The 24,107-nt window shown below is 43.5% G+C and overlaps 1 protein-coding gene and 2 long non-coding RNA genes across 5 annotated transcripts; 1 reads left to right on the top strand and 2 right to left on the bottom strand.

Moving 5' to 3' along the window:
* Nucleotides 1-354: 354 nt before the first annotated feature.
* trim54 (tripartite motif containing 54) lies at nucleotides 355-23,805 on the bottom strand. The gene is made up of 10 exons (XM_079526959.1): nucleotides 23,482-23,805; nucleotides 22,692-22,831; nucleotides 20,270-20,448; nucleotides 17,428-17,611; nucleotides 15,162-15,257; nucleotides 14,205-14,438; nucleotides 5,936-5,958; nucleotides 4,252-4,376; nucleotides 3,476-3,582; nucleotides 355-1,015 (listed from the first exon to the last, which is right to left on the bottom strand). The coding sequence occupies exons 1-9, from the start codon at nucleotides 23,534-23,536 to the stop codon at nucleotides 3,491-3,493; spliced, it is 1,128 nt and encodes a 375-aa protein (XP_079383085.1). The 5' UTR covers nucleotides 23,537-23,805; the 3' UTR covers nucleotides 355-1,015; nucleotides 3,476-3,490.
* LOC306941468 lies at nucleotides 9,276-10,740 on the bottom strand. Of its 2 annotated transcripts, none has more exons than XR_013792157.1 (3): nucleotides 10,560-10,740; nucleotides 9,459-10,475; nucleotides 9,276-9,344 (listed from the first exon to the last, which is right to left on the bottom strand). It is a non-coding gene; the product is annotated as an uncharacterized lncRNA (long non-coding RNA). The 2 variants fall into 2 exon arrangements; XR_013792158.1 differs by having other exon boundaries at nucleotides 9,444-10,475.
* On the top strand, nucleotides 11,356-13,227 carry LOC306941470. Of its 2 annotated transcripts, none has more exons than XR_013792159.1 (4): nucleotides 11,356-11,420; nucleotides 11,569-11,630; nucleotides 11,710-11,768; nucleotides 11,872-13,227. It is a non-coding gene; the product is annotated as an uncharacterized lncRNA (long non-coding RNA). The 2 variants fall into 2 exon arrangements; XR_013792160.1 differs by having other exon boundaries at nucleotides 11,364-11,413.
* Nucleotides 23,806-24,107: the final 302 nt, after the last annotated feature.

A 24,107-nucleotide genomic window follows, 5' to 3' on the forward strand; every position in this document is an offset into this window, starting at 1 on the left:
CCCAGGAGATCTAAGCAATGGCAGAGAGAGGGAAGGTGCCAAACTCAATCTTTATGTTGAACTGGGCTGCATTCTCTAGACGTTTATAAAGATTGGTGGGAATGATCAGCCCCAAATACCATTTGGTTTGAAATGGTCAAGGTCAAAATTACAAAATGGACTCTCAGTTAAAGTGACTCTCAGTAAAACACATGGTTCCACTGTACCACTGCACAATGCTCTGTAGTCAATAGCTTGGTGCTTGTTCTGGGCAGCTGAGTTTGCAACTGCTCATAGTCAGCCTACTTGAATATATGCCGGTCAAAATACACATTGACACTTTTAAACATGGATTTATTTAGATCCACACTCCTACAACAATTTAGATACGGTTGTCAGAAACACAGACACAAGTATTGCTGTTGAATGGCGTCAGAAGGTATTATGGCGTGCATCTATATAAGGGATTTTAATCCCAAAGCAAAAGGCATTCACGGACAAAGTCTTTCTTCCTCTCCTCCCACTAAGCAGCATGCAGTCCAGTGTCAATCCACAGTGGTAGTATACTATATTCCCCGAACTATATATAGCATGATGTACACACAGTGCCCTGGTTATGCTGAATAGGGCTGTGACAACTATTCATTATATTCTTAGCTATGATTCTATTGATTATCTTTTGATTTAATCAAATCATTGAGAAGCACGTTTAAAAAAAGATATAATATCGTATTCATTGTTTGTATATCAATGAATCGACTAAATCGATGTGTCCGATTATACTTAAGTTGTACTTTGTTATACAACATGTATCGTGCAAAATAGTGAAGATAGACGATCTACAAACTCAACACGTCACGATGAGTCGTGTTGTGAGATCTCCATACAGTTTGTTTGCTAAATAGAGATACAGTATTTTGGCTGACAATGGTGGGTGGAGGTTTTGAACTTCCAATGCTGTGCGGATATCTTCAAGGGGATTATGGTAAACTCCCTCTCTCCCTCAGTTACTCCCCCTTACATGAGGACCAGGACTCTGAAAGGACAAAATAGAAAGATATATTGAGATCTATGTCCGGCTTACATCTTCACAGATACCCAATTTGCATTCCAGTTACAATTATACGCACGCACGCATGCACACGCACACGCACGCACGCACACACACACACACACACACACACACACACACACACACACACACACACACACACACACACACACACACACACACACACACACACACACACACACACACACACACACACACACACTCACACTCACACTCACACTCACAAACACACAATAAGGACTAAGGACTCAAGACGCATTTAGCTTCAGAGCTGATACATATTAGCCTTCAGATTACATGCAGAGTGGAGTGAAGTTATTACAAAGGGCAGATTTGAACCAACTACCTTTACAGTCCCTGCAACCACTGTATAACTAAGTAAGCCTTGCCGAGCCATGAGGCCCATAGGGCAGGAGCCTATCTCCTGTTTCTGTAGTGTGAGGCAGATTGATGTACAGGTACACCCCTGGACATGATGTACAGGTACACCCCCTGGACATGATGTACAGGTACACCCCTGGACATGATGTACAAGTACACCCCTGGACATGATGTACAGGTACACCCCTGGACATGATGTACAGGTACACCCCTGGACATGATGTACAGGTACACCCCCTGGACATGATGCACAGGTACACCCCTGGACATGATGTACAGGTACACCCCTGGACATGATGTACAGGTACACCCCTGGACATGATGTATAGGTACACCCCTGGACATGATGTACAGGTACACCCCTGGACATGATGTACAGGTACACCCCCTGGACATGATGTACAGGTACACCCCCTGGACATGATGTACAGGTATACCCCTGGACATGATGTACAGGTATACCCCCTGGACATGATGTACAAGTACACCCCTGGACATGATGTACAGGTACACCCCCTGGACATGATGTACAGGTACACCCCTGGACATGATGTACAGGTACACCCCTGGACATGATGTACAGGTACACCCCCTGGACATGATGTACAGGTACACCCCCTGGACATGATGTACAGGTATACCCCCTGGACATGATGCTAGTATGTCGCAGGGAATTGCCCCCAATCCAACCCCTGATGCTGAGTGCCAAGCAAGGAGGCACTGGGTCTTTGGTATGACCCAACCCGACCCGGCCGGGGATCGAACCCCAACCTCCCAGTCCCAGGGTGGACACTCTAATCCACAAGGCCACTGAGCTGCTGCAACCAGTATGGTTCCTGCTAAAAATCAGTTATCTTGCACGCTTTTCGGTGAAGAATTAGAGCCAGGTAAAAACTTGGAGAAAAAAAAACCACGCACTTGTTTGTGTGATGCTGAGACATAAAGACCCCAAATTTTAACACCTGAATTTACCTTGATCCACAAAAACCATACTGGTAAATACGTTATTTGGATGACCCTAGGGAGGGATCACATAAAACCTCGAATGATTACTATTGCAATTTCCCCTGTGGGTCAAACCACAAATCACACAGCACATACTGTACGTCATCACAACATTAAAAAATAAACCACACAAACACCACAATAGAACAGTCAAATCATAGGCAGATATGCTGCTTGACTGCCTTCCACAACTTGAAATTGATATAGGCTTGTGTGTGGCACATTCAAATGACATTTTGATGATGACCATGTTTTTTGTTTTTCTTCTTCTTTGTGTAGATAGTAGTAGACAGACAGGGAACCGAGGTCAGAGAGGCCACTTACACTCTCTGTATGTCTGTATAACTATACAGAGACCTGTACAGTATGTGCACCTCAGATGACCTGAGGTGCACTGGGAGAGACTGTTGACAGAGCTGAATAGCTAATGACACCTTCCCCACCACAATCAAACAGCACCAAAGCCTATCTGATCAAAGCCATGATGGGTTCATCAATACAGGTCAACAGGGAGGTACTTAGCTGTGGAAAACAGCCCTCTCTCTCTCTCTCTGACTCTCTCTCTCTATCATCGGCTTACCATTCAGGTCCTTAGTGTGTGCATACACGCACTGACGCACATACATACACAGAACATGGGGTAAGTCTGCAGTCATGGGGGGGTCATACCAAAGCTTGGGGTGCCAGGGGGGAGAAGAGTCTAGATCTGGGATACCTGGAGTGATGAAGGGACGGACACATTATTATTAGCTGATCTCAGTGTGTGGGAAAGGGTGAAGGGGCCGTGGATCATATCATGAAAGTACATTGCCTTATCAACAGTGTTTTGAATTTGAAGAGCCCCAGTGAGAGCAAGCCAGCAGACCAGTAAGGAGGGACTCACAGTAGTCAAGCCTGGAGATGACTGAGGCCTGGATAAGGAGGTGGTGGGAAGGGAAGCCTCCTTGGTGAGACTGAGATGTTGTATAGTGCAAACCGAGTGAATATGTACCGGTATGTACACTCTAGTTTGCCCTCCCTCATTGTGGTGCTACTGACCTGGTTCAGTACCGCCTAGTATCGGTGGCAGTAGTCCAGTTCTCCTCCAGCCAGAGAGGACAGATCATCTCCTTCCTCTGTATCCTCCTCTCCCTCATCCCCCATGCCTGAACGAACACACGCACGCACGCACGCACGCACGCACGCACGCACGCACGCACGCACGCACGCACGCACGCACGCACGCACGCACGCACGCACGCACGCACGCACGCACACACACACACACACACACACACACACACACACACACACACACACACACACACACACACAAACTTACTTTAGACAGGAAGAGCAGGACAAACAGTGGTAAGTGGAAGTGTGTAAATTGAAGCTATCTTTGGCATGGGCTGATAAACAAACACCCCAGGTGTCTGGAAGCAATAAAGGATCCATCACTGACAAGCAGCGTGTGTCTACAATACTTCGACTACACTAATACAGAGCCGTTCATTATGATTCTTAATATGATTGTGGTGTCAGGAAAAAGTATATTCGAGTGCATGTTCTCATCCAGAGAGAAATGTGAGTTTTAGCCATAGTACAAAATATATCATAATTCTATTCTATCGTACAAAACCTGAGCGTTAATTTATCCATTGGTGACGATTATACTGTGTACTAATTGCAAAGTGTTATTTTGGCAACTCGCTCTCACTAAATGTCACTTATGCCCAAAATAGCAGATCTATAAGCTCACAACGCACTGTGGATGCAACACATTGTGAGCTCATAGACTGGCGATGTTTTGGTCTGCAACACCATTTGCATACCTGAGCAAAAGTCAATATTTCGGAGCATGTCGGCCACATCATCAGTGTTGATGGTGAAGTGGGTCATGCTTTCATAACCAGGCTCCAGACGCTCCATTTTAGCTGCCTTGGATGTGGCTGTAATCCTGTCAGCGCACGCACGCACGCACGCACACACACACACACACACACACACACACACACACACACACACACACACACACACACACACACACACACACACACACACACACACACACACACACACACACACACACACACACACACACACACACACACACACACACACACACACACACACACACACACACACACACACACACACACACACACACACACACCTATTGAGTGAGTGGACAGGATATGAATATTACGTGAACCAACAAAGGAATATCTCCTCCAGAGGTCTCACAATAGGCAGAAGATCTGGTCGTCAAAGTCAGAAGTGGCTGACCGACCTTGACTACGCAGATGACATCACACTGATTGCTGAACACATATCCTCTGCTCAAGAGCTTTTAACATCACTAGAAGTGTCAGCAGCCAAAGTTGGTCTATTGCTCAATGCCAAAAAGACAGAATGCCTGCTTCTGAATGAAGACTCTGATCACCCAACCATCCGCTCCATGGACGGCAGTGACATCAAAGAAACTGAGGAATTCAAATATCTTGGATCATATGTAGTCAGTAGCAGAAAGGACTACATTTTATATGGCAGTCAGAGTCAGACATCTCAAGAGCTACCAAGATCAACCTGTTCAAAACCTGTGTGGAAAGTATCCTTCTTTATGGCGCCGAAACATGGACAATGAATAAGGAGTTTCGGGATCGTCTTGACGGAACATACACAAGACTCCTCATGCGTGTCCAGAACCTCTCATGGAAGGACCATCCCACTAAAGCTCAGATGTATGGAGGCATCCCCCCATCTCAGTTGTTGTGGCAGAAAGAAGACTCTGCTTTGCTGGACACTGCCACAGAGCAAAAGACCAGGTCATTTCAGATATTCTTCTGTGGAGACTACCCTGCAACAACAAGACCACTCACATTTCCAGATGTTCTGAGTAGGGACACAGGACTGACTGTCAATGAATTTGGTGGGGCAATGAGCAACAGAGACCAGTGGAAGCAGCTTGTGTCGTGGATCTCGAGGGCACTCGAAGGATGATGATGATTACGTGAACTTTATTTCAGTGAGATTTTAAAACACCATGCTGTTAGACATGCAACCGTACAGACTTTTACAACGTTTTGTTTGGATTAGGGCTATTGGAGCCATCCATGGATTCCATGCTATCCAACTACAGTGGAATGGACTTTGTTTTAAACCCATGAGACCAGTGCCACCCAGTATGAAAGACTGATATAAACCATAGAACTATTACTATTATTATTTTAATGAAACAAATCACAAACATAGTATGGCAGCATTCACAAATAATTATTCAGACGTATTTCAAGCTATAACACATACTGGATGGGTGGGGTTTAGTAGCCTACAATATTCATCCTGTTCAGAGTCCAATAAGGCGGCAATGCTGTGCTGCCTGCTTTCTAAAAATGTGGGTGGAAATTGAAAAATTCTATCTGGCACCTCGGTAGACTAAAACAATTTTCCAATGCTTTCGGGCCAAGATGTGTCCGTTATTTTTATACCACAAAAACCACAGCAAAACACACTTACTTTTCCAATATCACTGTGGCACTCTTGAGAGATTTCATAATGGAAGAGAGAGAAAGAGACAAGGGTTGAAGCAAAGACTTGTAGTTAAATACATCATGCTTTAGTCTTCACCTCTGCTGCCAAGTACTGCTGCAGCCAAGTACTGTGTAGGAACCAAAACTATCTAAATGAAAAAAAAAGCGCTGTCACTAATGGAGTTCATAAGTTGGTTCCCCTCAATCATTTGTACAACCTGCTTTAGCAGCGGATGCAGTTCAACATAAAACACCTGAGTCATACACGCACGCACGCACTCTCTCTCTCTCACACACACACACACACACACACACACACACACACACACACACACACACACACACACACACACACACACACACACACACACACACACACACACACACAGTTCCCTGGTCAGACACCTTGCATTAGCAACAAGGCAGGATATAAAACAGCCTGCCAGTTATTGCTCATGCAGCCCTGTTGTCTTCTCAAAGAGTGGGACTTGGGGAATCAGTGTTACTTCTTACTACTTAGTACTTACTTACTACAGTATCCAAATGCCTGTTATCAGTCTAATGCACGGTAACTACTTCCCGTTTGAACATGTGTGAACGTGCACTGGTGCGACTCCAGAGACCCTTTATTGATATGGAGGAGGTTGAGTTTGAAGGATGATGCAGATCATTAGTAAGGGACAAGGGGCGCTGTCCTCCCGAACGCGTGTGTGTGTTAGGGGGATTGCATCTCAGATCATTAGTGATCCATGGAATGTAGCTATAGGCTGAGAGGTTTAATCTATAGCCACAATTACAATGTTGAAGGTGACTGGCATACATAAATCAGTTGTGCAGTGAAGACACATACATTATAGAGTAAAGATTTGCATACAGTATACCACAGTTAGTGAAATTACCACTGTTTTGCTTAGAGTCGTTACATAATGCATAATGTATGCAAATTAACCACCATAAACATGACCAGTGAATTGCATCCTTACGCCATAAATATTCATTCACTTACCAACCACACAACCATCAAAACACACATTGGAAGACCTCAAAGTTATTGTAAATTATACAGAAAACAGTTACTGCTTGAAAAACTACCATAGGAACAACTGAGAAATGTTTGTCAGAATGTTTCGGTCCATTTAGAATTTATGGAAAGAGCCAACAAAATAACACAAAAATGAACTCATTTTAGACATGATTTATTAGTTTGAGTTGATATTTGATTCTGCTTTTTTTTTTTGTCCAATCAGTATTATAAGTGCAGCATTCAAACATTCAGCGTTTTTTTATGGCTTTCGCCTTTATTTTATATTTTTCATAGAGGGATAGACAGTAGGCTGACAGGAAATGGGACAGATGGGGGGGGGGGGTTGACGACATGCAGTAAAGGCCGTCGGGATCGGGAGTCGAACCCATGGCACACTGCCAGACTGGAGTACCAGCCAAGGTGCCTGGACAGCTGAGCCACGGCCCAGGCCAGCGTTCAAACTGCTTTAACCATTCTAAATCATCTGCTGCCACTGATGTCTGACTGACTTGTGGACTCCTCGTTGTTGACACTTGCATGCACAACAATCTGTCCTTGCTGCAAATAGCAAGTGACGTATGTGCCCCACCATCCCATTTCCTTGTTTTTCTTTGCAGACAAACACTGAAACACATTTCCACAGCCATATCTTATGCAGGCATGTAATATTTGGGACAGTAGACACCCTCAGGTGGGAGCTGGGTAGAATCCCAGGCTTTTATTGGCAGAGAGAGACTTCCCAGCAAGCCTCAGCACGCTATCTTGTGTTCTGTTATATTGTTTGTGTACTTAATAGTTCTAAACCATGAAAGATAGCGGTGACCAACCAGAGGGAGATCACCATCCCTTCTATGCCTTAGTTTGAGTTGGTTAAGTCAGCTTGAGTTACAAATTAGTTTTTCCATAAAAGCCACCAGTCATTACACTTTCTTTTATAGGGCAAGTTCAACAAATGCATTCATTATCAAGTAAATGGACAGCTGATAATCTATATAATTTCTACCAAGAGAGTTTAATAGGGGTTATATATATATATATTTTCTGCGCTATTGTTTGTCTAGTGTCAAAATAACTGAAGACAAGATGGCCACATAGCCATCAATATGATGGTTTGTTTGTTCACCGAAAGAAATTATCTTTTGGGTCAAAAATGTCAAAGATCTAAGTCATCAAAATCACAGGCAGATTTCCATGAAACATTGTGGAAATGATTAGTAGCTTACCTCAAAGAGAGGATTGTCAAAACGCAAAGGTTAGGTCAAATTTAAATAATCACTCTGATGAAATGCAGTGTTGTGCAAATTACTTAGAAAGTCATATAGTGCACATTTCTCATTGCTATAGCTTACATCAGTAATTAATTTGCTTATTAGTCCCTGCTCTGCCAGAGAAAACGAGGTCACCCAAAACTAGCTTTGACAACTTGTGGCAAACCTGTATAGGCCTGACAGACAAATTGTGTCATGAAATTTTAAATAGAGGGCAGCTGTGGACAGTTCAGAAACCCACCTACAGCGACACCATTGATGGGGAATCCAATCTAATAGAAACAGCTGGCTTTCTAAATTCTATTTGTGGAACGTTAGCATAGTAAGTATTCACATTCAAATAAAATGACTGGTAAGAGTTTCTGAACTGTCCACAGCCCTCCGAGACAGACCGAGTACCATACCATTAATATGAAAATGGGTGAAGTGGTCCTTTAAATTCAGAGGTCTGAGCAACTACGTTTTAGAACAAATTTAAATCAGAACCAATCAAGTGATGAGCATCTAGGCATGTTTAACAGGGGAAAGCATCGATTAGTCCCTTCCTAAAATGCAATAGGGCACTTAACCTTGGCCAGTGGTGCAACCTTTTTCATATCAAGGCCCATCTGCATTTGAGCCACGGACAACCATTACATCTAGCCTCTCAGAGCCCAAACATAGAATATTTTGTTATTGTTGGATGAGATGTCCACAATTCAATGCTGCATTCGTACCATGGAAGAGAGAATAGGCAAATGTGATCAAAACAATTCTTCCAGTTTCCAATTGTGTAGACTCTTTAAAGTAAAGTAATTCGGATGCATTTTAACACATGTGCATAAAATGAAACTAAATGACCCATAAGGATGTATTTTGCTTCATTTTAAATTCTTAGCTCTATAAGGGTCAATTTGGTTAACAAATCTCCATTTAGCTGGAGACGCCCTGAACCCCCCTCAAGGACCACTGGTTGAGAACTATACTTCCCTAGGCAATGAAGCTTGTGGCAATTGGGCCCATACCCATGGAAAAGCAAGAAACATAGGCATAGCTGTAATTTATAGTTTTATTAATCCATGTCGCCAAGTACAAGTAGCAGTGTCACATCCAGAACATGAGACCTAGTAAAAAAAATATATAGAATGTTAAACTGGTTAAGGGATAGCAGAGTGAATCCATATTTAATAAATACATGTTGTGAAGCCATATTGAATACATACATGTAGAGTTCTCACCAGCAGAGCTTTTAGTATCGACGTTTCACTGCATTAGATGGTGGATAGTGTTGTTTGACTGGATTCATAACCGGCGGTCGCATTGGCCGAGTAGGATATCCCAGCCAAGGAGTGTAGCTAGTTTCAGGCACTGGGCCTTCCTCAGGAGTGTAGCTAGTTTCAGCAGGCACTGGGACCTCCTCAGGAATGTAGGTAGCTTCATAGAACACCGTTTTTCCTCGCTGGTAGCGTGAACGTGAGTTGAAGGAGGAGACTGGCTTAAGATCTGATACGTCACTGAAGACTGGTTCATTAGCTTCCCCACCAACAGAAACCTCTTGGCCGTCAGGGTGGGTGGTGGCAACAGGAGCCCCATAGCCATCGGGGTGGGTGGTGGCAACAGGAGCCCCAAAGCCCCATCTGGTGGCAACAGGAGCCCCATAGCCATCGGGGTGGGTGGTGGCAACAGGAGCCCCATAGCCATCGGGGTGGGTGGTGGCAACAGGAGCCCCATAGCCACCGGGGTATCTGGTGGCAACAGGAGCCCCATAGCCACCGGGGTGGGTGGTGGCAACAGGAGCCCCATAGCCAGCGGAGTAGGGGTTAATGGGTAAAGCAAAACCTAGTCCAGGCATGTTGGGATCATGTGGTGCAGCAGCATCTGGAACCTCATATACAGGGAACGCAGCAGCAGGGCCATCATAATAGTTAGAGGCAACAGGATAGCCTACATATTGCACCACAGGACCTGCAGCCTCATAGCCAGCTCCAGACTCCATGGTGGGATATAATCCTCCATGTGGCACAGTGGGGGCAGCCACAGGAAGTGCACCCTCATAGCCAGCCACAGAGGGGTTATTATAGCCTACATATTGTCTGTCTGTCTTCCTGCGTGTAGGAGGGGCAGAGGGCTGCTCATAGATGTATGGAAAGGGCTCCTCAGGCCTTACCATCCATGGATCCATTATCCATCTTTTAACTCTCTTAAGAGGCAAAGTAGTGACAATTCCAAGCAGCAAGCATGAAATCCACAGCACCCTACAAACACATTTCAGTTAGTTAGTCATGCTGGTTAAAGAATTAATTTGTATCACACCAGTAGAAAATGGATAAACAACCTACCTCATTTTTTGCAGTTGCTGTTGAACTCTTGACATGTACTTTAAAATACTGAATCAATGTAGACAAACAATCTCTTGTTAGCAGTGAAGTCAATTAAACTAGCATTGAAACAGCTGCTGCAGCCCTGTTGTTAGACCAGCAGCTTTCCACACTGCAGTCCTTCAATACCTATGGGATGTTCAGGTGTCCCTTTTAAAGGTGCTCCAAGCCATGTTAATCAGTGTAACACAGCTGAAGGTAATAATGTTAATCATAGGTGTGTTCCTTTTCAGACCCGTAAAGAGAGAGTTACTTCACTAAAAAAAAGTACTTAAGAGTACCAAAAGTAGAAAGTACTCCTTATGCAGAATGTCCAATCTCACAAGTTTTCAAATGTATAAATGTATACAAATCGCATCATCGACACATTGTGAGCTTGTGGATCTGCTATTTTCAAATGGCTGAAATGTCTATATACTGTAGGGTTGAAGTGGTTAATGTGTGTTTTGTAATAATAATCAAAATACAAAGTAACTAGTAGTAGTAACTTTGTTTTCAAATAATTGTAGTTGAGTAAAGTACAATATTTGGACCCAAATAGGCTTTACGGGTCCATAACTCCATATGGTTTAATTTATGCATGCTCTTCGAGTTATATGGGGTACTTGAAATTTAAAATATTTGAGAAGCATTGACCTACTGTAGTGTTATTTCCTCAAACTGACATCACTGGTCCTCAGTTCAGCCCCACCACCAACAGCTGTTATGAATTTGCCACTGATTATCAGGGCTTGGAGAACCCTTCAATAAGGACAGTAGGACACCTGAACACCCCTATTGGAAGGTTGTGTGGGAAGCTGCTGCTGCTCCAACAGGTCTGAGGTGTGCTTTTTTTAAAAGTCAATTCCAATTGAAAATCTAATTATACTAAGATTCACAGACCCAGTTGGTCATAGGCCTGTGTAATCTTAAAGTTCAATTAATGTCATTACAAAATAGTAATCCACCTTTCTCTACTTTGATTTAACAGTCTCCTTACCAGGCACGAGTGCAATACTGTCATTAAGATCATATCCCCTGAAACAAAATGAGGTAAGCACAATTGTCTTGTTTTAAATGCTTTGAGATGCCATTCTTTAGATGGCATGACTTACATGAAATATATTTGTAGGGTGCTGTGGATTTCCTGCTTACTGCTTGGAAGTGTAACTAGTTTCCATATTGAAAGAGGTAAGGCTGTTACTGAAATACTAAAAGATCCACACATCATCAGTAATTCATGAATGAATGACTTTGTAGTTTGTACTAACATAATGATGTTGCTTCTCTCCAGGCTACAGTTCAGGCAATCTTGCCCCTGGAGTCTATGCCCAGCACCCTGTCTCTCAGAAGACTGGCTCCAGTGCGCCATATGTAGGCTATACCTCTGTGGCTGATGGCTATGAGGTTGAGCTTCCTGCTGGCTATGGTTACTACAATGATCTCGGTGAAGCTAGTAGCTCTGTAGACGGCAGCTACCACAGTGTTGGTGGAGATGGCAGCTCTTTGGCTACCAACCATGGTGACGGCAGCACTGTGGCCACCAGCCATGGTGTTGGTAGGGGAGCTGATGAACCAGTCTTCAGTGACGTGTCTACTCCTGAGCCAGTCCATTACTCAAGCTCTCGTTCACACTACCAGTATGGAATAACTGCGTTCTCTGAAAGTACCTACACACCTGAGGAGGTCCCCAAGCCTGTTGAAACTAGCCGCACTCCTGGGGAGGTCCTCAAGCCTGCTGAAACTAGCCGCACTCCTGAGGTCTATCATCTCCCGATGATGCGTCAGTCCAATGGTAGACCAACTAAGCTGATGCTGCAAAGAACACCTGGCTACTAAAGGCACCACTGGTAAGATGACACAGGTTTTAGTCAATCGATTTGCTCTGCCATCTCTGCCAAGTTCTAACGAATGTATGCTTAACGGGTCTGAACTCCTGGACATCTTCTGCTGACCTGAATAAACTAATCTCCTGGACATCTTCTGCTTGCATGAATAAACTACAAACTATAGCCACACGTTTGTCTTGTAATTTTTATATTCTATTTGAAGTGGTATACTTGATGATATACTTACTGATGACACATGGCTACTGTGGTATTACCAATGCAAGGATTCTGGAGTGTAATGTGAAACACAACATGCATGTCAAGTAAATGACTGTGGAGGTGCAATGGTCCTCCCGGCCTGGAAATTGAACCAAGACTCTGTCGGGCATCATTAGAGCCCATGTGGTAGGTGTCTCACAAGATAATCAACATTTGATGTGAAACTTAATTTGACCAAATCTGTGCATCTGAATTGCCTCTTTTCAATGCCGATTATCAAATCCGCTTAATTCTAGTAAATATGTTGCTGGAGGGCTGTAGGAGCCAATATGGGTGTTTTGTTTTCTTTTTAATATTACTTATATGGTGTTATTCCGCCATGCCACAAGAGGGCAGCTGATGCATTGGTGGTGGGCATGTCACCTGATTGAAATTTATATTCAGTTTGTAGAATGGGTATACTGGTAGTTCAAACTAAGTACAGGTCAATACTAAAACTGCTAAGGAGATAAAACAAGAATACTTGTTTACATCAAGGGTCCTCCATTTTCAATTCATCAGAACATTTAAAGATGTACAAATGTACACAACGCCACTGTGAATGAACTGAAAAGTCTGCACAAAAGCATTGCTGCTCAAAGTGTTAACACAAACATGGTATGTTTCGGACACAGTTGGCCTTCATCAGGTGATGAAGCAATGCTGTTTTCGGCCACAGTTGGCCTTCATCAGATGATGAAGCAATGCTGTTGTGCAGACTTTTATTCTTCAACTGTCACTATCCAGCACCAGCGAACTTGATGTGCACAACCCATTGTTCTGAACTATTTTCCCCTGCCAAACTGTCAGGCCCCATATAACTATGGCCAGGCCCCATGTGAGTTGAATCATTGAGGTGACATGTTTACTATAAGACAATGGTTTGGTTCTCTGCTTATTGTGCTTTAGTGCCCCCACTCCCTGATTTCTGAATCCTAAGTAAGCTACAGTACCATCTTTGCCCAAATTTTATTTAGGCCTACATGTGTGAGCTTGTATGGCTATTTTCAAAAGATATTGAAACATTTGGAATGTATTTGAAACATTTTAACAGGGGTACCCTGGCATACAATCCTTAAGATGGGTGTTCTTTTAAAAAAAAAAATGTATCCCTCCCTCTATTTTGTAACCCATTTTTTCACCCCTGTGCCAATTATCTAATGTGATCCTGGGCTCTCTAGACACCCTCCGCCAACCTAGTCCCCATATATGGGGGACATGGGGAGAGCAACGGACTTGAACTCATGCTTCCTTCCTGCCTGAGTGTCCAAGTTGCTCCCCCGCCTCGGGTATGGGCACTGATGACGCGGAGGAGGAAACACGCCGCCAGCACCCACAGCGCCCCGAGCGGGAATCGAACCCAGGACCTTCTAGTTGTGAGGCGACAGCACTAACAACTGTGCCACCGTGCCCAAGATGGGTGTTTTGTGACTAAATATTAATTTGGGGATCCTTGACATAAAGTCTGAACCCGAGTGCACTACACTATGTAACCCAGGTAGAGAATAGGGCCGGCACTTGAATCCTAATATGTACTTACCTGTAAAAATAAGGCCATGTGTGGCTCTTCCATAGACTGTATTGCTGTTTCTACCAGCTTGATGGCGGTCTCCAGATAACCCCCGTGGTTGCAGATGAGGGAGCGGACATATTTGAGCTTATCATCCTGTTGCTTGGTGATGAGCACCACCAGCTCTTTCTTCTGTTCTTCCAAGATGGCTACCAGGCCGTCGAAACTGCTGGCCAAGTGCTCCTTTTGGCGCCGTCCGTTCTCCTGAAAAGATGATAATCTGAAGGGCCAGGCATTCACTTTAAAAATGGGATACATTACATTACATTACAGTCATTTAGCAGACGCTTTTATCCAAAGCGATACCTTATATATGCATTAATGATTAGCTATTGTAATGGGGAAAGGAAATTAAATAGGTGGATCAGCATAGGAGAGGCTTTCCTAGAGGGAGGGATTGGGATCGTAAATTTTATACTCCATCACATGACGATGTTGCTTGCCATCAAAAACTGTTCAAATAGGCTTTAGGTCACGCTCACGCGTACACTTCAGAAGCGTCATCTTCCCATTGACTTACATTCTATGGAAGCAAGAGGGCGGAGCGTCTGCTTGTGGACGCATTGAAAGGGACGTTGCTTCAAAGCAACGTCCCTTTCAATGCGTCTGAAGAGTTCAACATTGGTGAACTGTCGTGGATGATGGTTAATGGTTAATGGTTTGCCAACCATTAACGTAAGTCAAATGAACTACACTACTACACCCTATAGCCGACAACAGGCACTGCCCCAAACCTGCAAAACAAATTTGATGCGTCTGACACCATGGCATGCGTTGCCGCTTCTGGCACAAATGTGTGATCATACTCCCTATTCTGGAGTTGTGGGTCGTAGAAAAAGAGCATGCCAAATACAGTTACAACTCAGGTCTGTTTTACTAGTAACAATAGACTGTTTTAGTGGTCAATGTGTGTGATGTGGTTCTAACCTCTATGGTCTGAGAGATTGCTTCCATCTGAGAGATGAGTGCCTGGATTCTGTCGTTACTGGCAACCAAGATTGCGATTCCATCACCGATCTCTGTCTGAAAAGCAGTCAAAATGTGTTTTTCTCCTATGCACAGATTTGTGTGTTTGTGTGTATGAGCACGGAATGTGCTCAGTTGAGTGGCTGAGCATGGAATGTGATGTATGATGATGCACCCCTCCACATGAGTGAGATTTTTGAGCGGTGCCCCCGCTCCATTAGGCAGCTATGTGTGTCCCCATGTCACAGTACACTGTACCATGTAAGTACAAAGTACAGTACAGAGCACAGTACACTATAATACAATACAATAAAGAGCACAGTACAGTAACTATAACAATAAATGTATAGTTGCACTGCTCAGTTCACACAGTTATGATTTTTTTTTACAGACCATCCTTTTGTGATTCTTTAAGTTTATTATGATATCTGTATTGAAGTACATTTTGGCTGATAAGCAAGGTCAGAGAGAAGCAGAATATCTGCGCTGCATATAATTTTGATCAAGTCATTACATTAAGTAGTTTGCCCAGCAGAGCGCTCCCAGCATGTTCTCATTATCTCAGCTTCTACCAGGATCTTTAACACTTGTCTTTGTATCGAGAGAGACTACTGTTGATACAAGGATGTTAATTATTGTAAGTGTCCTTGGGTTTCTTGAAAGGCGCTATATAAGTTATTATTATTATTATTATTATTAATAAAGTTTTGTTTTATTTGTTGTTCAACTGCATTCTAGTGCATATTTACAGTATAGTACAACTTGTTCTTGCTAACCAAATTTGAGGGATCGTGCAGAGATGTCTGCTTGCTTATCATACAATAATAAAAACACTTGTGTGATTTGAGGGGCGCTCTTATCATCATACATCATCACATTCCATGCTCAGCCAATCAAATCATCACATTCCGTGGTACAAACACACAGACACGCGTAGGAGGGGCCTCTCAAAAACTCATAATATCAGCAGATATTCATACAGTTTAGTGGTTATCAATATTGCTCGGGCTCTTTGTTGTCCAGGAGGAGAACCCAGCTGCTCTGGTTCTGATAAAGAATGGCCAGTAAGTGCATTGTACTGTGGCATTAGCTTGAAAGACTGAATGCTAATGTTAAAGGAGGCACTGAAGTGCACCTTTTTATGTTCATTTGTGTTGTTGCAGGTGGTACCACACCGTCCCCCAAAATATTTTTCAGGAGCACAACAACCTTAAGTTCACACCACAAAGGCTGCAGAGTGTTGAGTGTCACACCAGTGTGAATTTAACATACAGCATAGGAATAAGCCTGGATGCATTTCAAGGGTCAATATATGACCTGTTAACTCCTGTAGTGTAGGTGTACAGTGTGCGACACTGTGCGTAAGATCATTAAAATAGCGTCCCCTTAAAGACAAAATCACCATTACAACACTGTCAACAACTCACTCTGAATCACTAATTGCATCACTAATTTGTAATTAGTGGCTCAGAGACAGAGTGAGACAAAATGTCACCAAAGCAACTTCCCAATAACATGTCACATGGCTCTCTGCGTGACAAACTGACCTGTGCAAACGTGTGTGTGTGTGTGTGTGTGTGTGTGTGTGTGTGTGTGTGTGTGTGTGTGTGTGTGTGTGTGTGTGTGTGTGTGCGTGCGCGCGTGCGTGCGTGCGTGCGTGCGTGCGTGCGCGTACGTGTGTGTGTGGCCGTGTGTGTGTACATTCAACCATGCACATTCGATTCAACCTTTGTGTCCAGACTCTTGTCACTATGTGCCAATCATTCTGTATGTGCATCTACTCTACTGCATACTTAACATTGTATAGGTACACTCACTGTGTGTGTGTGTGTGTGTGTGCGTGCGTGCGTGCGTGCGTGCGTGCGTGCGTGCGTGCGTGCGTGCGTGCGTGTGTGTGTGTGCGTGCGTGTGTGCGTGCGTGCGAGAGATTATACATGCGTGAGACTCATAATGAGCGTGAGAGACTCATAACGTGAGGTTCCCCGCCAGGACGTCGTACCACATCTGTGCCATCAATCTGCCTCAGCAGGTAGACACACGCACACACACGCACACACGCACACGCACACACACACACACACACACACACACACACACACACACACACACACACACACACACACACACACACACACACACACACACACACACACACACACACACACACTTTGTCTGAAAGTCAATACATTTTCCCGCCCAATCACCCACCAATCACCCCCCCCACTACCTTCTGCCTCTTGTAGACAGTGTTGAGTGGAGCCACATCACAGGCCTTGTGCTGTCCAAACACTTTGCACATGGAGCAGGTGGGGGTCTGGCACGACACACAGTAGATGTTGATCTTCTCCTCCTCGTGTTCATTGCACATCAACTGCTGCCGTTGCTGCTGCTCCAGCTTCACACTCACCGGCCTAGTAGGAGCCAATCAGATTATGCTGACTCGAGGTTCAGTTTGTGAACATTGAAACTTTCTGTAAACGCTCAAGTGGCTCAACTCTATTTTCCCTCAGGCCGATAGGTTCCCTCCCTACGCCAACCTTAACCCTCAGGGAACATAAGGTTGACCACTTGTAAATTAAAGTGAACGAGTCGCGAATGTACCAAAGTTTGGTTATGAAAGTTTGGTTATGAAATAACCAAACTCCCCATGTCTTGCATGGTGATTGATTCATGGGAATCAATGGAATACATTTAATGGACCTACAGTACATTCTACAAAAGCAAACCGCGTTGTTGGGTTAGATCTTCTAGAGATGAATGGTGAAAATGTAAACATAAAAAGATTTTGATTTTCTTTCTTTCTTTTTTTGCACTGCAGGCTGAACACTGCCATGTTATTTTTTTATAAATCGGCCAGCAGAAAAATTCTCAATGTTATGTTCCAGAGTGAGTTGTATTCACATGTCAGAAGGACAGGCTGGACAGAAGGTGGATTGATGCACCTTCTAGATATACTGTACACGTACTGTATACTGTTATTGACACTTCTGAACAATTCACACGCTAGAAGTACATGCAAAACCTATAGGCTACATAAGCACACAAGCACTATATGAATGCAAGCGCACTTGCTCAATGCTCACATAGGCTACATTTACGTGTAATCCTGCATACTGCATATTTTCACTTGTATGTGGAGATGCCTTGCTTTGTAAGGCTAAGCAATGTAAGCATATGGTGTATCTGCTCTAATAAAGCAAATACTAATGTTGAGACTGTATTATAAACAGTTTCCAGAAATCTGAATGGAATCTAAATACAGTAGCTGCTTTGAAATCCCGTCCCAATGTTCTCATTACTGATCTTTATTGTGTGTGTGTGTGTGTGTGTGTGTGTGTGTGTGTGTGTGTGTGTGTGTGTGTGTGTGTGTGTCAGCTCTGTCCTCAAGGCGGTGAGGTTAACCTTGGGGATTTAGCTTGCTTTTGTGCCAACTCATTCCCTCAAGTACAGCACGTTTTATGTTGAGTCATGGAGGGTAAAGAAGTGACTAATCAAGGACACCTTAGATGCCTTAATTAACCACTTAAACTCTATATACGTCATTGAATGGGGTCCCCCAGGGGTCTATACTTGGTCCCCTCTGTTTTTTCCTCTATACAAACATCTTAGCTGAAAATAGTTAATCTATACTGTATGCTCCCGTTGTGATGTGTTGGTTTCCTGTGTTAAACTGTACCTTGGCTTACATAAATGAATGGTGACACACAACGCTGCATGCGTCATTGTATTTATACTTGTATTTATACATATGACAAATAAACCTGAACCTGAACCTGAACCTCTTTTCTACTTTCTTTAGTCATCCGTTTGTTCAGAACCTCCGAACTGACCGATATATAGAGGGAGAATGTGATGCCACACCAATGAAAGTAATAGCTGAAGATGGCACCACCTGTCCTTTGAACTTTGCGGATGGGGGCGGGGAGGCTACTCGTTCTAAATGGCCATAAGGTACAGGCATACAGTATATGGAGATCCGGCTGTCCAGAACCGCCGATCTGACCAATATACCCACATATGGGTATGTGCCTATAAATGTATGCCAATTATTATATCCAGAACTGCCTCTTCAACGGAAATGCCCATGTGTGGTTATGCCTATGTCCGTATCGATTTGCCCATATATGGGCATATAGGCCTACTGTACTGATGACATCAGGGAAAAGGGTGGGGCGTGCATTAACCCAACTTAATAAAGAACAAAAACAGTAACTTTGTGGTGTACTGTACATGAAATTAAAATGAAATGTCGTCTGGTAACAGTAGCCTCTGGAGAAGTAAGCCTTCCTTCTCACCATGCAATGTCAGTAATGGAATGAAATACTTCCCTCTATTGGTGGGCAGTCATTATTGCAATAACATACAATATACTGTTTACCACCAGTTGCTGTGTATTTGATTATATTAAACATACAATACCTTCAGAGACAGAGCTTTTGCCCCTGCAAGGGGCATTTTACCCATCCTGTAATCACTAGGAGCAGTGAGCAGCCATTCTACGGTGCTCTGGGAGCAATTGATGATATGCACACGGCTGCCATCTTGCCAGCAAGGTGCTACCTACCGTAGGTGCAACTTCCCATAGGCAGCCCATTCATCCAAACAGAACAGTCCTATCTAATTGTATTAAATAACATCAAACTCACCAACATTGCAGCTGTACGGAAAGCTAGCTTGGAAGTGCTCGTTGACTATCACTTAACAGCCCTGTGTACCACCTGTTTAGAATTTGCACATAATGCAGGCGGCAGCAGGAGGTTGCTTTATTTTTAGAAAAATAATCATCTGCAAGGAATTTCTTGACAGGAAGTAGCTCATAACATGTCTACGGTGGATTTTTATGAAACAAACACTCAACATGTTGGTGAGTTTGACGTTATTTAATACAATTAAATAGGACTTTTCTGTTTGGATGAATGGGCTGTCTATGGGAAGTTGCACCTTGCTGGCAAGATGGCAGCCATGTGCATATCATCAATAGGGGTAAGAGTACGCATGCACACACACACGCACGCACGCACGCACGCACGCACGCACGCACGCACGCACACACACACACACACACACACCTGGAAGACTCTTGCTGTTTGTAGATATCTATGATGTTCTCCACCAGCAGATTTCTCTGGAGGCCATAGATGCCGTGACGATCCATTACAACCTCATGACGACACGATGGGCAGCGGAAACGACCCCCGGTGGACACCGTGCTGGACGAGCCACGAGAATGCCACAGAGGGTTTGCTGCCTGGGTAGAGAAAGCAGTAAGTTTGGGGTAGGGTGGAGTAGGAAGTGGTTGATTAGGTGATTTCACGACGTACTTGTACTTCATGTCCAGGGGGTGTACTTGTACATCAAGCTGCTTCACGCTACAGAAACTATATGGGCCTCATGGCTCGGCAAGGCTTACTTACTTTACGTAAAAAGAGCAGAGGAGCACTTCCCGGACATATAGTCAAGTTGTGGTAGGTTCTAAATAAGAATACAATGGTGAAAGAGGAATGTCCACTGCTTTTCTCATATTCGGCCGATACCAATAACGATCTTGTACGTAAGAGCCAAATTTGAACATTTCCAAAATGATATGTCAAAACCCACGTCAAAACTGTTCCTGTGTGGAAGGGGAGACTGTTTAGGCCTATCACAAAGATGCAAAATGATATTATACTATATATCTGATTGACATTTATACCACTTGGTGTAAAAGATCGGTTTCCCCATATAGGGTAAATTGCCGATCACCGATCAGAGTCAATATTGGCCGATATGGCCATTCACCGATTGGTGGCCGATTATCGGAGCATCTCTAGCCCCTGGTCATGTTTGAAGCCCTATGAATACTTAGGCTATTTGAAAATAGCCGATCTACAAGCTCACAACGCGTTGTGGAAAAAGAAATAGTCTCCGATTATAATACGACCATGTTTTTTAAGACATTTCCATTGTAAAAAAGATTCTTATATTCAGACCAATAGGGTACTTTTCCTACCACTGAACATAGACCTTTACTAGAAAAAGTGCTCCTCCGAATCTCCAGGTCAGGAACGTTTTTGATGTTTCGACAAAATGTGTAGGAATAATATAACTGTGCAGTATTTGGTTTGTTTTGTTTTTTGTGTGCAAAAATGTGTTTCCTGGTGGCGCTATAATAGGCCAATGTTAAAAGGGTGGCATTTGCAGACAGACGGACGGATGGACGGACGGACGGACAGGGTCCACGACATACTCTCTCCCCATGCTTTCAGCCTGGTGGAGACAATGAACACACAGGTCTGACACATCACAGACAAACCTCTCAGATGTTTAGCTAGGCTGATGAGCCAGCTCATGCCATGGGGAAGTACTGCTTTGTGTAGTTGCTTGGCAACAAAACAACAGAATTAGATCGCTTAATAGACCATACCATGTCAATACCATATTGGCATACATAGGGTAATAAATTGTACATCCTGTGCAAATGTTACAACTTATTTATTAGTATTTGTGTCATTAGAGTAGCAGAGAGAGCCTAACAGCACCATGACACCCTTTGACCTAATTGGAACACAACCTACTGTACCTCATTGGTAACACCTGTTCAGAATGTAATATTACCCTTCTATGTCAATGTAAATCTGAGTAAAGTTACATAAACAAACCTGCACGCACAAACGCATGCACGCACACATCACATGGGACTGTCTGTGTGGACTGAAAAAGCACTCTAAATGATGATGTCATGGGCTCAAGTATGGCTCCTTTCTCTCTCCACATAACTGACTAATAAAAACTAAAATGCCTTGACAATAATTACTTAAAAGCTGACAGTGTTGTGAGTTTATGGTGTACAATTCTACAGACCATGTACACTGATCTCAGACACGAAGAAATGAAAACACAGAGCATAGTATCATGTGGTTTGTGCGTAGCTGCTACAGTACGGAACAGAACACTGCTACAAAAGTCATTAAACTAAATTCGAGTTTCAAGTCACAAGAAATGAAGGAGAGGGCTAAAGTAAATTCCAGTCCTCAAGTCTCAATGGTAGCATGTTTTAACACAAATTATATCTTATCATCATACATCACATTCCTTGCTCAGCCAATCAAATCACCATGGGGTGCACACAGACACACAAAGCTGGGCATAGGAGGGGCTAGTGCAGCGCCCCTCAAAAATAGCATTTGTGAACATTTTCACATAATGATTTGAAAAAATTACACCCAGTGTGTATAGAGCGGTGCCTTTGAGGAGTTCATTTCATTGAGGTCTGTATATGAACTAACTAGAAGGATACTGATGGCAGGGTTAATGTGGTGAATTACTTGTATGCCTGACTGACAGAAAAATCTTTAACTCTCACACACACACACACACACACACACACACACACACACACACACACATGCACACACACACACACACACACACACACACACACACACACACACACACACACACACACACACACACACACACACACACACACACACACACACACACCTCACTCACCTGGAAGATGTCATTGGCACACTTGCGACAGAGGTTGTGCTGGCAGGGCAGGATGACAACAGGTTTGGAGAACATCTCAAGGCAGATGGGACAGATAAGCTGCTTCTCCAGATGCTCCATGGCTCCACCACCAGGCAGGCCTGCCACAATTAATACATATACTCAATGGTGGAAAGAAAGTACTCAAATGTTTTACTTGAGTAAAAGTATCAATACTACAATATAGATACAATGCAGATCGCTATTTTCAAGTGGTTACCGGTAATGCATGTTTTGTAATAATAATCAAGATCTACAAAGTAACTACAGTAGTAACTAAAGTTTTCACATAGCCTAAATGTGGTGGAGTAAAAGTACATTATTTGCCTCTGAGAAGTAGTGGAGTACTGGAAATTGGAAATACTCCAGTAAAGTATAAAGGTTGTACTTAATTACATCACTGCATATGTATACTAATGGCCCAATCGCAATTATTTGAGATAATCACCATTATTTTTGACATGATGGTCAGAATTGTTCCCATTCAGATAGCAGATATAAATGTTGACGTGTGCTATTTTTAAAACATTTTGAAAGTATTCAATATGGCCTATTTATTTATTTTGATTATTGGTATCAGTTTTGTCAGTCATTGAAGTTGTCATATCTGCCCTGTGCCATTTCTGTGTACAAAGCCTAAAAGGCAGAAATGTAAGTTTCAAATTTGAATACCGTAATTGCAATTATTTGTATGAGAATATATATATCAATAGTCAGGTAAAATTCCACGATGGTTGGCAGTCCTATATACCTTCAGACCCTGAGTCCCCTGCCTCCAGCGGCTTGAAGCCCAGGGCGAAGTTCATCTGCTCCCGTTGGTGGATACTGCTTCAGGACTCAGGAGTAAAAGCAGTGTTCTTAACTTCTTATTGGATGCTTCTGTCTCCAGTGCTCATTTTCTTTTGCTCTTACAAGTAAATGTGGATGAACCCGACAGTGGTCAGGTCACTAACTCTTGTTGTCAGTTGTGCTCCTGTCTGAGCTGTTAGAAGTTCTGTCTCTTCTGTTTTTCTTCTATTTTGTCGATGCTTTCACTCTCCCTCATTTATTCTGCTGGGTATTCTGATACCCTCACGTGCATTGTGCATGCGAGGGTGGCACACACGTGCGAGCCCGCGTGCGCGCACACATACATACCCCCCCCCCCACCCAACACACACACGCGCGCACGCGCACGCGCACACGCACACGCACACGCACACGCACACACACACACACACACACACACACACACACACACACACACACACACACACACACACACACACACACACACACACACACACTAATGGACCAGGCTGCTCTGTGGGTAAATTTAGCACTGGAGTTTATTCTGGCTTGGGTTACTAACTATCCACATAGCATTCCTTTAGGCTG

This window comes from Electrona antarctica, assembly GCF_951216825.1.
Source record: "Electrona antarctica genome assembly, chromosome: 17".
NCBI lineage: Eukaryota > Metazoa > Chordata > Actinopteri > Myctophiformes > Myctophidae > Electrona > Electrona antarctica.

What these genes read in the sequence shown, in the direction of transcription:
- trim54 (XM_079526959.1), bottom strand. Translation starts at nt 23,536, where the DNA reads ATGAACTTCGCCCTGGGCTTCAAGCCGCTGGAGGCAGGGGACTCAGGG. An exon ending in GCCACAGTGATATTGGAAAA is followed by an intron (nt 4,377 to 5,935) that starts GTAAGTGTGTTT and finishes GTGCGCTGACAG; the next exon opens with GATTACAGCCACATCCAAGG. An exon ending in AAATATTGACTTTTGCTCAG is followed by an intron (nt 3,583 to 4,251) that starts GTATGCAAATGG and finishes GTGTTCGTTCAG; the next exon opens with GCATGGGGGATGAGGGAGAG.